The 14,988-nt window shown below is 54.9% G+C and overlaps 1 protein-coding gene across 3 annotated transcripts in view; it reads right to left on the bottom strand.

Annotated features, from left to right (window-relative positions):
- Window positions 1-4,391: 4,391 nt before the first annotated feature.
- Window positions 4,392-14,988, bottom strand: part of CAMK2A (calcium/calmodulin dependent protein kinase II alpha) — a 64,940-nt gene continuing 54,343 nt past the window's right edge. For 2 of the 3 annotated variants that reach the window (XM_077895912.1, XM_077895913.1), the window contains 3 exons: window positions 12,693-12,787; window positions 7,915-8,143; window positions 4,392-7,604 (listed from right to left, as the gene is read on the bottom strand). In XM_077895912.1, coding sequence (XP_077752038.1) covers window positions 7,601-7,604; window positions 7,915-8,143; window positions 12,693-12,787 — 328 coding nt within the window. In that variant the 3' untranslated portion in view covers window positions 4,392-7,600. Of the gene's footprint in view, window positions 7,605-7,910; window positions 8,144-12,692; window positions 12,788-14,988 lie in introns of those variants that run through there. The other variant, XM_077895914.1, reaches the window with a different exon arrangement.

The following is a 14,988-nucleotide window of genomic DNA, read 5'->3' as shown; positions in this document are numbered from 1 at the left end:
CCCAGGCTTCTGCTCCAGTGTCTTCCCCATTCACCCATGGGACTCCAATCCATCCTTTTAGGTCTGTCCTCCATATACCCTCCCTTCCCCACCAGCTGTGGGCTCCTGGAGTCTTCAGGGATCTTGGCTCAGTCCTACACCTGGTGACCTGAGACAGCTCAGCTCAGCCTGCATAGGATGCTCATGGCCTCCAGAGACAACTTATTTTATTTCTGTGCAGTTAAGACGCTTCTAGCACTCTCCCTGGACCCCAGAGCAGCTGAGCCCACAGCAGGGCATTGTGATGGGGGGCTTGTGCTGCTCAGCCACACAGACCTGGGTTCATTCCCAGCTCTGCCCCTCCCTGGCTGTGTGGCCTTGGGAATGCACAGTGCCAGCTCACAATTTTGCACCAGCAGCAACAACTGAAAGCGGCGTGTTGCCAGCCCTTGGGACGGTGAGCAAAGAGTTAAAACAGCCCCAGCCCCTAAGTTTCACGTGACCCTGGGCTGCTGAGCCTACGGTTTTGTGGTGGACACTCTGCTCCAGACTCATTTTTTGCTGGTGGCTCATGGAAAGTTTGGCTCCTTGAGCTCCAGGCCACTCCCTCTGGGGCCTGAGGCCTTGCTGACGCTGGTCCTGCCCTGGAAGGGCGTCCAGGGCTGCCCGCCCGCCCCTGGATCCTTGGCCAGCACTCCACCCCCTCCCTCCCACCGCCCCCACCTCTGTCTCCGCCTGACTTCCTGCTGCCTGACCCTCTCCCGCAGGACAGGGTAGCAGCCCGCCCCCCTTGGCCAGCTGAGGCCTCCTCCCAGCGCCCCATCCAGAATCGCTTTCTATTTGAGGGAAGGAAAGCCTCTTCCCCTGATGTCCACAGCATCTGTGAGCAGCATCCCTTTGAGAACCATAGCCAACAGGAGGCAAGGCAGGCTTGGACTCTGCCAATAAGAGCCCAGTCTTGGCTCTCCTGTCCACTGACTGGGCAGCCGGGCTGGGTCTGCTGCTTGATCTCTGAGCCCCAGTGTCCTCATGTAAGATGGAGACAGTGGCTTTCCACCTGCAGGGAATTAAATGAGGTAATATAGGTGCTCGGTGCATTGTTTAAAAAAAAACAATCAGTGCTTAGTGGCAGCTGTGGCTGGTTGAAGCCCTGCAGGTGGAATCGTTCTTAGGAGCCTGCTGTCTCTAGTACAGATAAAGAAACTGAGGCCCAGCTCCTGCCTCCAACCAGCAAAGGGAGAAGGAAGGTGGGGATCTGTGTGCTTGGAGCCAGGGTCAGGCAATGATGGAAGCCCACAGACGAGTTGGCATCTTCCAGTTCCATGGCAAGATGCCTTGGAGGCTGGGCCTCGGTGTCCCCATCTTTCAAATGAATGGGTTGGAGAACCACAGAGGGGAACAGTGCCCATTCTTCAGAGCTGGGTTCTGGGACTGGCCCCTTTTGCTGGATGGAGTTAATGATTAAGAATTCTGATGGTTTCAAGAATGGGCTGTGAGGTCCAAACCAGCAGGAGGTGGGGATGCGGTGTAGGATCAGGGGCAGCACTAAAATCCTCCAAGCCCAGAGACTAGCTTTGACCTTGACTCTGCTGACCCAGGGTCAGGGTCCTACAGAGTTATAGGAATTGGGGTGGTGGGAGACAGGGGCAGGAGAGGGACCAATAGTCAATATTGATCTAGCCGAATCAAGGGAGTGGATGGGGAAGCAGGAAGGCTGGGGTGGGGCTTACTGGTAATTGGTCTTCCAGCTCCCAATGTAGCTGTGGGAACCGGAGAAATGGGGTGCTTGGTGCAGAATTCCCAAACTGAGCACTTACTGTAACTCCAGCTGCCTGGAGGACTGCCCAGGCTTAATGCATCCTGTCCTCTGAGGGTAGGGTTTAAACATCTGTATTTTTAGCCTATTCCCTGGGTGATCCTGCAGCAGCCAGCACAGTTCCCATATTTGGGAACCATAGGTTCAACCCCCTCATTGTTAAATGAGAAATCTGAGGTCCAGAGAGGGAGAGTAACTCAGTTAGGGTCACACTGGGAGAGAATGATGATAACTCTCCCCTTTTTCTTGGGTGAAAGGAAGTATGCTTCTAGATCACTCCATCCATCCCCCAGTTGTGGCCCAAAGCCCAGGAAAGGATGGTGGGGCCAGGATGCCCAGAGGGAAGTGGCTTCTGAGACCCTGGGAGGTCCAGGTAGAGAAGGGAGGGTGGGGCTTGTCCCAGGAGGAAGGACAAGGAGCAGGGGCCATTCCCACAGGACTGGACCTGCCCCACCCTGCCCTGTGCAAACACTCCTGGCACCTGCTGGGGAATGTTTCCTAGAAAGTTTACTATAGCCCAGTCTGAGGAAGGCCATTTCCATTCCTGAGGACCTACCTGTGCGCTGGAAAACTGGTCCACAACAAAGGAGATTTGGGACACACTTGGCCCTCTGACACTGTGGCCTCCCACAGCCTCCTCCCTAGCCTCACCTCTCCCTACCCCTACCTGATCCACCGTTCTGGGCTCTCAGCCTTTGCCTTGCCTCCCCTCCCCCCTCCCCCTATTTCACCCTGCTGAGCAGGTGCACAGAGCCTCCCAGATCCCCGGTCAACCCCATGTTTCTGCTCCTCCTTCTGGTTCCCATGCACTTTGCACCTCCAGGTCCAGCCTCTACCCCGGCCCACCCTGCACTTTGCTTCTCCACGTGGCTCTCGCTCCCTGGGGACAGGAGACAGGTCCAGCTCGTCCCTGGGCCCTACTCAGAGCTGGAGCCGTGTCTGGAAGGGTGAGGGGGCATTGCTGTGTTCTGAGCGAGAGGAGGGAGTCCGTGGGTGTCATAGTAAGTGGGCAGGGGGAGAAGGAGCCTGTGGGTGGAAGCTGGAAGGGACAGAGGGTCAAAGAGAGGAGATTCCTAAGAACACGAGTCACAGTTTGCCGGGAGTTCAGAGACAGGAAAACATGGACCGGGCCCTGGAGGCCCTGGAGCGACCGCTGGTTACATCCCGCAGGAAGCCTCTGCCTGAGTCTCTTCCTCTTCAGGACAGGGCTGTTCTAACGGACACAAGAGGTATTGTGAAGGCGCTCTGTGAACCCTAAAGGGCCGTGCTCCCGTCAGACAACAGCAATGTTTTCGGTGGAGTCTGCACTTTCTGAGCGTTAAAGGCTGTACCTGTTGAAGCCAACTGGGAGCTGGAAGCCCGGGGCCCGGCGGCCTCTTACCTGCTCCCGCGCTGCCACCTGCTGGCGAGTATCTGCAATGACAGCAGGAGCCCTCCCGCCCGACCGCAGGCCCTTCCTCCCGCCAGCCGGCGGGGCCGCTGTGGCCGCAGATCCCCAAGGGTGCAGGAAGGCGGGGCTGGGAGGAGTCCCCGCGCTAGCCCGAGCAGACTCCAGTGCAAGAGTGCAAATGGAAGGCCCTTCATCCCTTTGCAACCCCCTTTGCCTTGGCCTCTGCTCTCACTGTGAAGGTCCTCGTGTGTGCAAGGAGCACACGCCTCCTCGCAGCCACTCTGCACACCAGCAGTGCAGATAGACCCTGGAAGTGGCTGGTGCAGGACTTCTGGAGTCCCAGACACTTCAAGCATGGTCTAGGGGTGCCTGTGAGCTCCAGAAGGCAACTCCACCCCCCCCACCCCCACCCCCCGCCAAGGTGTGGAATCCAGGTATCTTAGGTGGCAGTGTGGCTGAGGGACCAAATCACCTGGTTGGCCTGGGACGGTCCCAGGTTTAGCACTGAAAATCCTGCAGCAAACCAGGACAGGTGGTCACCCTGTGGTGGCCTGGAGGACCAAAGCCTCTGCATCACCATGTTGGCTCCCCTTGGACAGTCTGGACTCAGAGAACCGAACTGGCCTCTAATGGGGTGGGGGCCTCTCCTTGGCCGATGGAGCTTCTCATACCATCGCTTTCTCTGGCCCCAAGGCCCCAGTCCCAGGCACTCAGTCCACAGATAGTGTGTGAGTGTTGAGGGATTTCCCATCTTTCCCCATTCTGTGAACCAGTCTCCAGGACTTCTGAGGCCTGGGGGCTGGTGTGTGAGGTTGGGATGAGGGTGGAGAATAGGTTTGGAGGGACTTCTTTTGAAACAACTTCTCATTTTACAAGGAACGGAGGCCTACAGGAGAAGAAACCTGCCCCAGGCCCCTGAGGGAGAGTTTGCTGCTGGTTGTTAGTGGCCACCCGCGTCCACCGCCCCTGCCCTCCTTGCTCCATGCCTGGGAGGAAGCCAGCCTCATCCCACTTCTAAGGCTGGGACCCAGGGTCCAAGCAAAATCCCACTGGAATCGGCTCAGCCTTGAGCACGAGACCAAGTTGGCCCAATCAGAAAGGATACCTTGGCTTTTGTTTTGCAAATGCAAGATCTGGAACAGGAAACAAACAAATAAATAAAACCCACCCAGTGCTGGTGCTTGACCAAGACAGAGAGACAGCAAGTGCACAGAAGTTGGTAGCTATTTATTGCACTGAAAACACCAGTAAAACAGACACCCCTTCTTCCCCCCTCCCTCCCAGTAGCAGAAGTTTTGAGCAGTGGTCATTCAAGTTCACAGCCACATATTTAAAAAAGAAAAGAAAAGAAAAGAACTGAAACAAATCCCCAAACAAATAGTAACAAAGAAACCAGCACGGGGAGTCTGGCAAACACATCCCCCAAAGGGTCTCCCCTTGGGAGACAGGAGGCCGTGGGTCAGGATTAGCGCTACAGTGTGCACAATCCTGGGAGAACATGTTCCTATAGAGGTGTTCGCATGCTGGAGCCTGGGTCTGGTCTTAGGTCTGGATTTTTTGCATCTACAGGATGTTTTTAGAGGAGCAGAGTTTCACTGACTGGTGGGGGTGGGCCCTGGACCACTTTGTCTGCCAGCCTCCCCTGCGTGCTGCCTCAGGATCATGCTGGTGCCCTGTGGTCCACACTGGCTGACTACCCACCCACCCACAGGAGTGTCCTTCTTCATGGGGCTGTTTCCTCCTGGGGTAGGAACCTGCCTCCATTTCTCTGGCACTTGGAGTGGGACACAGTGGATAGGAGGCATGTCAGCAATTAAAAATCAGGACATTGGGGTCCTCCACTCAGTTCCCCCTGGTGGAAAAACCCAGGGCCAGACAGGAAAAGGATGGGCCCAAGGTCACACAGCAGGTCTGATCAGAACTGGGAATGGAATCCTACTAAACCCCAAAGCATGGCTCTTTCCCCACGGTCCACTGCTAATAAGCAGTTGACTGGCACCAAAGAGGGGAATGAGGGGCAGGTGGCAGAGTGGAGGCGGGCTGGCCAGGCCCAGAACGAAGCAGGAATCCAGCCGGTGACTAACCCTGTCAGTTCTCACAGGTATATTGGGCTTCACTTGACTTTCCCGCTTGATCCCCCATCAGCCCTGCAACATAGATTGGGCAGGAATATTTAACCCTTTAACTGATGGGGAAAAGGAGGCTGAGAATGGGACCAGACTTGGTCTGGAATTGCAGCATCCCCTGTGAAGGCCACACCCTCACCTTTGGCTTGGGGACTGCTGTGGGGGCCCCTGGCAGCTCGCAAGGGAGGCGGGCAGTTTTGCTGCTGGGATGCGGGGATCGCTGGGCTTTGCTGGGAAGCCCTCTGGACCCGGGCCAGGGCCAAGTTCCTGCCCCTGGGCCTCGGCAGCAGGGTGTGTGCCAAGGATAGAGGCCGGTGATCAACCAGTCTGGAGAGCTGGAAGCCCAGGCAGCCTCTTTCCTGGCCTGCAGCCCCAGCACAGCCTGCCTCACCTGTCCCCAGGGCAGCAGCAGACATCTCAGGACCAGGGAAAACTCAGCCCCGGATCGAACATCCCCACCAGTCCTCCAGCCAACACCCAGGACTCCCCAGAGGTTCGGGGGATCCAGCGCCTCCTCCAAATCCCTGGGGATGTGGCTCTTCCTCCCCTAAAATCCTCCAGAGGGGACAGTATCTCATGCTGGCAAAACACGGCCACACAGAGGCCAAAAGCACAGAGAGGCGGCAACATAATTCCGAGTCGGACACTGAGAATACAACCTCTATTTTTTTTTTTTTTTGTCCAAAACATGTAGATTGGTTTTGCTGAGTATTTTTTCTTCTTTTCTTTTTTTTTTGAACATACTTACTGCATATAAAGTCATGCAAAGAAAACAGTGCAGACAGTAGATCCTAGTGGATGTGCCAACGCATTCCACGTCAGAGTCAATCCCGAGGAAGAGGGAAAGAGAAAGGAAAAGAAAGAGAGATTTGAACCCACGGCTGCAGGACGAGGCGTGAAGAGGAGAAATTCTAGTGCTCTGCTTGGACCAGCAGATGCAGAGGGGAGAGGAAATGAAGACACATGCTCGTGAAACCCCCGAAAGCTGGGGGGAGGGCTTGGGGGGGCACTCAGATGCGGTGGGATGAAATCCTGGGAAGCTGGGAAGCATCCTAGTAGGAACCTCAGTTTGGGAGGCAAGCAAAAAAAAAAAAAAAAAAAAAGATATTTCCGTCCTGACAACCTCCCCCACTCTCTCTGCCCTGATTTGCTGTTTCTTAGCACTAACATCTGGTGTTTCTACAGTCCTGGGAGGAACCTTGAGACCAAAATGTCAGCGATGCCCTTCCCCCCAGGACTGAGTCCACCTCGGCCCCAGATAATAACCACAGGTGACAGAGGGCATCTCCGAGATGACGTTAAAAAAAAAAAAAAGACCTAGAACAGAAAGAAACTGCCCCTCACCCCTCTTCCCGCCTCCTTTGCCAACCCATCCCGACCCTCCTCACCATAATTTGAGAGGCTTAGTTATTACATAAATATCCATTAACGCAAAATCGATTTACGAAACACACAGAGGTTTGGCTATAAAAAGGCATGCGGTCCAAGTAGAAGTGGTACCTAAACGTTGCCTTCTTGGACCCCCCCCAAAAAAACAATTGGATTCTCTCCCTCGGATGGGATGGAGCTGGAATTCTCCAGGACTGATAGAAGGGTGGAATGGGCATTACTTCTGGAGGTAAACGTCAGCCGAAGGCAGAAGGAGAGGGTGGGGGCACCCTGAGAGGATCGTGCTCCACACACTGAGGGGGAGGGGTCCGCGGGGACGAGAGGACAGGCCAGGGTGGGAGAAGGAGAAGAGCCAGGAGGCTGTGCAGGTGGGGGCTCCTGGCGTCTGCTCCTCTCTCACCTTCTCCCACCGGGGAGGCTGGCTCAGGGGTGTGGGGGGCGCTGGAAGGGAGAGACAGGGAGATGGGGGGCAGATGCCACATTCCTCCTGATTCCGACTCTCTTTCTCTTTCGCCCATGGGGGACACACAGTTGGGCATTCTGGCCTACAGCCAAGGCCGGACCAGGCCGACAACAGCCAGTAGTAAGGGGGGCAGTCCTCGGAGCCAGCACCCAGGGCACCCAGGCCTGAGGAAGCCCCGCCCTGGCAGGGGACAGAGAGCTAGAGAGGCAGATGGTTGGTGGCAGGGAGATGTGGCCATTTGCTCGGAAGTCGTGACAGCTTTTGGGAGCAGGCCGGTTTTCTTGACGCAGGTGTGGCGGTGATGGTGACGATGGTGGTGGTGGTGGTGGGGTGACGTGATTGGGGGAATTCCAGCAAAATCCAAGTGGGAGAACCAGCAGCCACATTCCATGAACGAAGAGTAAATCTCTGTGGTACAGGGTCCCCAGGCTTGTCCTTCAACTGTAAGAAAGGGTAGGTGTGGTGGGGAAGGGGTTGGGGGTGGTTCTGAGGGCGGCAGGTTTTCCCTGTGCAACCACCCCCCTCCAGTCCTTAGATGGGGTTGAAGCTGCTTCCGGTGGATCCCACCCCCCACCCCCACTCTCCACCCCCTCCCCAACCTGCAGGTCTGGTCTCCTCCCTGTGGCCCTCCGGCCCCCACCCCGTGGCCTTCCAGCAGCCAACTTCCCCGTCATGTCCCCCTGCAGACCGACACCACCCCATTCCTTCAGACTGTCCTAGATGCCAGATGGCGGGAAGGAGGGGCTCTTACTGGGGCAGGACGGAGGGCGCCCCAGATCTGTGGAAGTGGACAATCTGCCATTTGCCGTCCCGGCGGTGCCAGACGCGGGTCTCCTCTGACTGGGCCGTGCGGGGGATGCCACCCGCATCCAGGTACTGCGTGATGCGGATGTAGGCGATGCAGGCCGACTCGTCGCCCATCAGATGGATATGGGGGTTCAGGATGGTGGTGTGCACAGGCTTGCTGTTCCGAGACCACACTGGAGGTGGGGATGGGAGGGGGCAAAGGAGATGCAACTGGGGGCCTCCTGCGTCCCTTCCTTCACTTCCCCATCTCCCAGCGACCCTCTCAGCAGAGGCACCCCCGCCTTCCTCATTTCCACAGAAGAGGTCTCTGTGACAGGGCCCAGCTAGGAGTCAAGGCAGAACTTCTAGATGGCTAGAGAAGATCTCAGCTTAGAGACCAGGGATCTCCAACATGCCAATTCTTTAAAATACAGGGGAATGGGAGTTTAGAATCACGGTATCTCAGACACACAGAAGTATAGGCCTATGATTGCAGAATCAGATGAACTTAGACCAGAGTCTCAAACCCAGATTCCCCACGGAGGCCAGGCAAGTACATAAACGAGGCAGGTGAGTGAGGGCTAAGATGCTCAATCGTGGCAGACCGTTTGCCTGTGGGTCAGGGAGTGATGGGGGGGTGAGGGGGGCCCCCCCGTGGTGAGTAGCACACTCTAGCCCACCTACAGAGGGCTCCCTGCACACACCTCCCTGCTGGTTGCTCTGTGAGTAGCTGACCCTTGAACAACGAGGGGGAGGAGAGTTAGTGGCCACCCCCCCACCACACACACACACTTGAAAATCCACGTAGAGCCTTTGACTCCCCCCAAGATTTAACTGCTTGTAACCTTCTGTTGACTGGAAGCCTTCCCAATAAGAGCAACAGTTGATTAACTCACAATTTTGGATGTTATTTGTATTACGTGCTATATTCTTACAATAGAGTAAGCTGGAGGTGAGAAAATGGTATTAAGAAAATCATAAGGTAAAATCTTAAAAAAAAAAAAAAAAAAAAAGGGCAGCCCAGGTGGCTCAGCGGTTTAGCGCCAGTCCAGGGCTTGATCCTGGAGACCCGGGATCCAGGGCTTGATCCTGGAGACCTGGGATGGAGGCCCATGTCAGGCTCCCTGCATAGAGCCTGCTTCTCCCTCTGCTTGTGTCTCTGCCTCTCTCTCTCTCTCAAGAATAATAAAATCTTTAAAAAAAAAAAAAAAAGAAAATCATAAGGAAGAGAAAGTACATTTATAGTACTGCGCTGTATTTATTGGGGGAAATGTGTGTATAAGTGGGCCCACACAGTTCAAACCTATTTTGTTCAAGGGTCAGCTGTAAGGGGAACGCACATTGCCACACCTGATATTTCAGGAGAGTCTAGAAGTCTGGATTCTTATGTGATAATACCTCATTTTTATTATTGGCGTCTAATTCAAATTTAAAACAACATGCAGGCCGCATGAACCATAGGTGCAGTCCAGATATGGCCTGGGGACCCCGATGCATCGCCCCTACTCCTGACATATGGAATTATGGAAATCTGACTGATATTAAAATTGTAGAATCTTAGGATCTTGGAATTTTAAGGATGGAATCGGAGGTCATGGAGTGAGGTCATGGAGTTTGCCAGAGTCAGGTGGAAATGCAAAGCTCTTGTAATCATGACAGAACTGAGAAAAATACCTGAAACTAGCTTTCTCTATGAAAAATATGAACCACTATTATTATTATTATTAATTATTATTAATTATTTTGGTTCTAGGAACCCTCGATTTTTTTTAGCAAGATGGAAAACAAAAGCACAGAAAGACAATGACCCAGGGAGTGGCTGGACAGGGGTCACCAGGGTCCTGGGATTCAGAGGAACCCTCATGGCTTCTTCTAGTGTAGCTCAAATGTAGATCCACATCCCCCAGAGAATTGACTTAAAATATACACTTCCCACCTCCGCTCTTAAAGGTGACAATTCAAAAATCTATACTATTAAAAAGCCTCTTTCTCCTGTCCCACCCTCCAATGCTGATGCCCAGCCAGGTTTGTGAGACATGGGTTTCCTAGAAAATGTAAAATGTCTTTTTGTTTTCCCCAGGACTGCTGAAAGCATCCCTCATATTATAATCACGCCTGACCTAGGCTTTGGCTACAAACACCAAATCACTGAATCTTACAAATGTAGACTAACAGACTTACAATTTGGGGCTCTCTCGAAGAGAATGTAGAGCTTTTGCATTATAGGCTTGGGAGTGACCTCAGAGGTCACCCAGTGGCCCTCCTACAAAATGCAAGGAGGTCCCTGTAAGCATCCTCGACTGCACCCAGGGCTGGAGGCACTCAAGACCATCCAGTTCAATGCATCCACTAAACACATCTGGAAACTGAGGTCCGGAGAAGCAATCTGACTTGTCCCGGGCTGGGCTACTTTTCTGAAAGAAATGCAGTAGAACCTAAAAGAAGTCAGTGTCCAGATGGGACTAAATTAGGACAATCTAGAACAATCTCAGAAGAGACAAACAAGCTCAGCATTGTTGAGGGCACTGGGCCTTGCTGTTCTTGGCAAGGGCTGGGGTTCTGGGGGACATTTATAAAGAAATGACCATCCTAATGTGTGTCTCTGAATAGACTGTAGCCTTCTAACAGCCACCCTTGTGGGGAGCGTGGGAGGCAGGGCCAAGTCCTCCAGCAGGGAAAAACAGGCAGGGTGGTGGGACTTGGCCCGGGGCAGGCAGTTGCTCTGGGTCTTACACTCGTGGGTCCTTTGGCATTCAAACCTCGAGTTCAGGGGGCCGGTGTTGTGATGGGGACCATTGCCTGGACGCAGGCCAAGAGCTAGTTCAGCCTTCTCTTTGTGTTTATTTTCCTGTTGCCATCTCTGAGCCTTTAGAGCCAGCTCAGTGGGGACTGGGGAGCTCACTCTGTGAAATCAGCACCTGCAGGGGACAGACCCATATAGAGGCAGCCATGGTGATCAGTCAAGGAGCTCCAGGGTCACGAGAACCCTTGGGGTCCAGCCACCTCTCTTTACATGAGAATTTAACCTCCATTGCTAGCCTTGGAGCATCAGAGTTTGATTAATCAAGGGGAAAGGCAACTTCCTTCTTCAGAGCTTTTTTGGGGTGCTCTTGGGCTCTGGTTGTCTATAAGGTACAGTCAGATTGGGTGCAGGTAGGAGAGAAGTGTCCAGCTGGCGGCTGCTAACATGCAGGTGAGAAGAGGCAGCCCAGGGCAGGGATGGGGAGGGGTGAGTCAGGACTGGGTTCTGCCACTGACTTTCCAGGTTCCTTTGGATGAGTCACTTTCTCTCTCTGGGCCTCAGTTTCCCCTTTTGGGTGAGGTAGAGTTGAACTAGATCCTTTTTCAGTCACTTAAATGCCACTTTTGGTTTTGCCATCTACCTGCACTTCCTTCATTAAAATATTTCCCTAAATTGGGGCAGCCCGGGTGGCTCAGTGGTTTAGCGCCGCCTTCAGCCCAGGGCCTGATCCTGGAGACCCGGGATCAAGTCCCATGTCAAGCTCCCTGCATGGAGCCTGCATCTCCCTCTGCCTGTATCTCTGCCTCTCTCTCTCTCTCTCTCTCTCTCTCTCTGTCTCTCATGAATAAATAAATAAAATGTTTAAAAGGATATTTCCCTAAATCAATACACCTCATTAATTTATGTAAATTGATTTTAAAAGAAAACTGTCTAGTGCAATCAAGAATGAACAGCCAGTATCACAGAACACAAATTTAATCACGAGTCCAGCATAAATGAAATAAAGTTATGTAATTCTAGCTCCATGCTCTTGCCTGCAAGGGATCTGAGCCTGAGACTGCGCTCTCTTTGATGAAGACAGAAATTAGGAAGTGTGGGAAGAGGTGTTTAACGAACGCCCAGCTGAGCCTCTGCTCCTGACGAAGCCAGACGTATTGAAAGAGAATTTAGAAAGGGACCAACTTTCTCACTGTGCGAACCAGTGCCGTTTCCACATGTGCCAGAGATCATCTTTGTGTCGGCTCAGCGGCACATGCCTTCCCTTCGGGGTACCCCTGGGAATGCCACCTCTCAGGGCCTTCCTCTCGGTCCTGAGCTGATAAGTCTAACCTGCACGTGCTCTGCTTCGTCCCTGTCTGACCCCTGGCCAAGGTGAGACGTGGACACAGGCAGAAAGCGCTCTGGGTCAGGCCCAGCCTCAGCCCCCTGACAGCCCCTGCTTGCAAAGCTGCCGGGGTCTCTCCCACAGAGGAGAGGCCTAGGAAGGACAGACATGCGGACAGAGACCTAGACAAACAGGCAGGGGCACAGCAGTGTGAGCTCGGCTCTCCTCCTCTTCCCAGGACTGACCACCCACAGGCCTAACAGCCCACCAGCCAGCTTGTGACCAGTTGGACAGTCAGGGTGGCCCCAGGCATCTAGATGGCTGTGATGGGGTGCATGCCCAGCAGGAAGGCTCTCTCATCTGTAAACGGGGAATAAAGGCCCTCCCCTCGCCCTCCCAGGGGCAGGGGCAGGGGCAGGGGCAGGAGAGGGCTGGGAGGGCTTGTCACGCTTGTCCCAGGTCCCCATCCTCAGCCCCAGGAGGGACAGCTGGCAGTCGGACGGGCCCGGGTTATGAGAGGGAACCGAGATGGTACCAACCCCTGTCCACACGGGATCTTCCTCTTCGCTGGCTCCTGAGCTGCCCCGGGGGCCCTGCCCGTCACCCTGCTGTGCCATCCGGCAGGACATGGAACGCGAGCAGACAACAGGCACCCCAGAGAGAAGGGATTGCTCACGGTTTTCAAAATAGAATCGATGGAAGTCCAGGCCCTCGACCAGGTTCCCCAGGGCCTCAGGTTCGAAGGCTGTCATCCCGGGGTCACACATCTTCCTGGGGGAGGAAGTCAGAAGAAAGAGGGGTCGGGGTGGCCTCTTGGGGCCACCCTCTAACTCCAGGGGCCTAGACTGGAGGAGGGTGGGCCTGCCACATCGGAGGCATTGTGCCCACCTCACAGAATCAGTGGAGCCACTGGGTTGGAGAAGGGCTTCCAGACTGTACCTTGAGGCACCCACCGCCCACTTGTGGGTGCCCATTTAGAACTAGGAAGCCTGGCTTCCAGTCCTGGTCCTGCCACTCACTGGCTACGAGGCCCCCAGCAGGTGGCTTCACATCACCCAGCAAGAGTGCCACGAGGGTCCTGAAGCTCTGTGCGTGCGTAGCCCTCAGGCACTGGCTGGGCTAACTCGGCCCCTATGCTCCGCTCCAAACCGCATCTCCTGGCCCAGGACAGAAGGGCCAGAGGGGCTTTTCCCAGTTTGCTTTCCTGGGGTGGGGTGGGGGACAAGTGGGGGTAGAGAGGACCTTTCCTTCACATGAAAGTGACTTCTGCTCTCAGAGCAGGCACGTCCCTGGACGGGTGCGTTTTGCTTCTTTAAAGCTTCCCCTTCTATGGGAGCCTCAGTTTCCTGTTCTGTCACATGAGGAAAATAGCCTTCCAGGAAGTCATGCTTGGGAGGAAGCCGTATATTTCCAGCACAGAGCTCCCTCCCAGGTGTCAGCCTCTTAGGAAACCTTGGCAGCCAGGCCGAGGGAGGAAAATCTGCCTCCATCATCCCCAGGCCTCTGGGATCTATGGCAAAACACAGACCCTGGTAAAATGACAATGAGGTCGAGGACAGGAAGGACCTCGGGACAAGCAAAGATCCCACCCTGGGGGGAGGAGGGAGGACAGGCATCGGGGCCCCGCGTTGTCTGAGCTGGACATTGTGGTGAATGCAGGGCGCTCTACCCCTGCTCTTCTCTGACTGTCCTGTCCACGTGACCCCAGACAACTCAGCACCTCAGACTCTCTGAATGGATTAGCTGGGGGCTGGGAGCTCTGCTCAGACCGTATGAGATGCAAAGGACCCTTCAGTTCCAGAATCCTTCAAGGTTGGGGGTCTGAGCTCCAGGTGTCCGGGAGACTGGGTGCCCTTCCCTGGAGAAGCCCCTCCCCAGGAGGTCTCTGGGCCCCCTGACTCTGAAGGGACTCAGAGGTCCCCTGCTCCAAATCCATTAAACTTCTAGGGATACTGAGGCCCCGTGAGTGAAGTTTTACAGGGCCAGACTCAGGGTACCTTTGGCTCCAGAGGTCATGGCACGGGGTCAGAACCTAGGGTAGGCTGCACATGCCGGAGAAAGGGACATCACAGAGGTGGGAGGGGGGGCCCCAGAAATGGCACAGCGAGGGGTGGGAGGTTTGGGGGTCCACAGAGGCCACCTCTCTTTCCCTCCCTCCCGGCTGTATCCTTCCAGAGATACTCTCTGGCTCTTTCCGCGACTGATTTAGCTCTTTTGAGGGCTGGCTGCAAGACCCGTTTCACGGCATGCTTCTGTGCTCTTCTGCTTTACCCAGGTGCACACGTGCACACACACCTGTGCACACCTCTTATGCACACAGTCACAGACGTGCATGTGTGGACAAGTGCATGCACACACGCGTACATGCGGTCTCAGTCTCACACCTGTACCTTCCAGAGTCCTTGTTCCTCTGACAGAAGCAGTGGATTGCTAGGGCTTTGCCACCTGCTGCTGCTGAAACCCTCCCACAATTAAAATGCACCTGGCCTGCAAAGCCTTTGGGAGACCAGAGGCTTCCGGAATCCTCGGCTCTCTGGGACCTGCTTCTGCGCCAGACCAGGCAGTGTGTGGGTGGTCACTAGAGGGCGCTCCGGCCCAGCCTTTGCACACAGCCGCCCCTTGAAAGGCTGGTCCCGGTGGGCAGGGGACATCTCATACCATGTTTCATTTCATGTTATTTTTGGACACCCGCCCTTATTCCCCCAGAGGATTTAAGGTTCTGTTTTGAGGTTCTTTGGCTCACCCCTGCTCACTGGAGGACACACCCTACGGATTCCTGCCTGCTCCTGCCCACCTGAGGTCAGAGGCCCGAGGAGGTCCAAGGTGAGGAGCAGGCCCATGCAGCAGGTCTGAGGAGAGGCCCGCCTCCCTCCCCTCCTTCCCCGCTCATCTCCTGCGGAGGCCCATGCTGCGGTAGGGAAGCAAAGGAGTTTTGTTGGAGTTCCTCCTGGGGAACAAGACATGAGGAGGAG

Source organism: Canis aureus, chromosome 4, assembly GCF_053574225.1.
Source record: "Canis aureus isolate CA01 chromosome 4, VMU_Caureus_v.1.0, whole genome shotgun sequence".
NCBI classification, from domain to species: Eukaryota; Metazoa; Chordata; class Mammalia; order Carnivora; family Canidae; genus Canis; species Canis aureus.
Note: the sequence above shows the minus strand (reverse complement) of the source record. Positions and strands in the feature narration are given on the sequence as shown.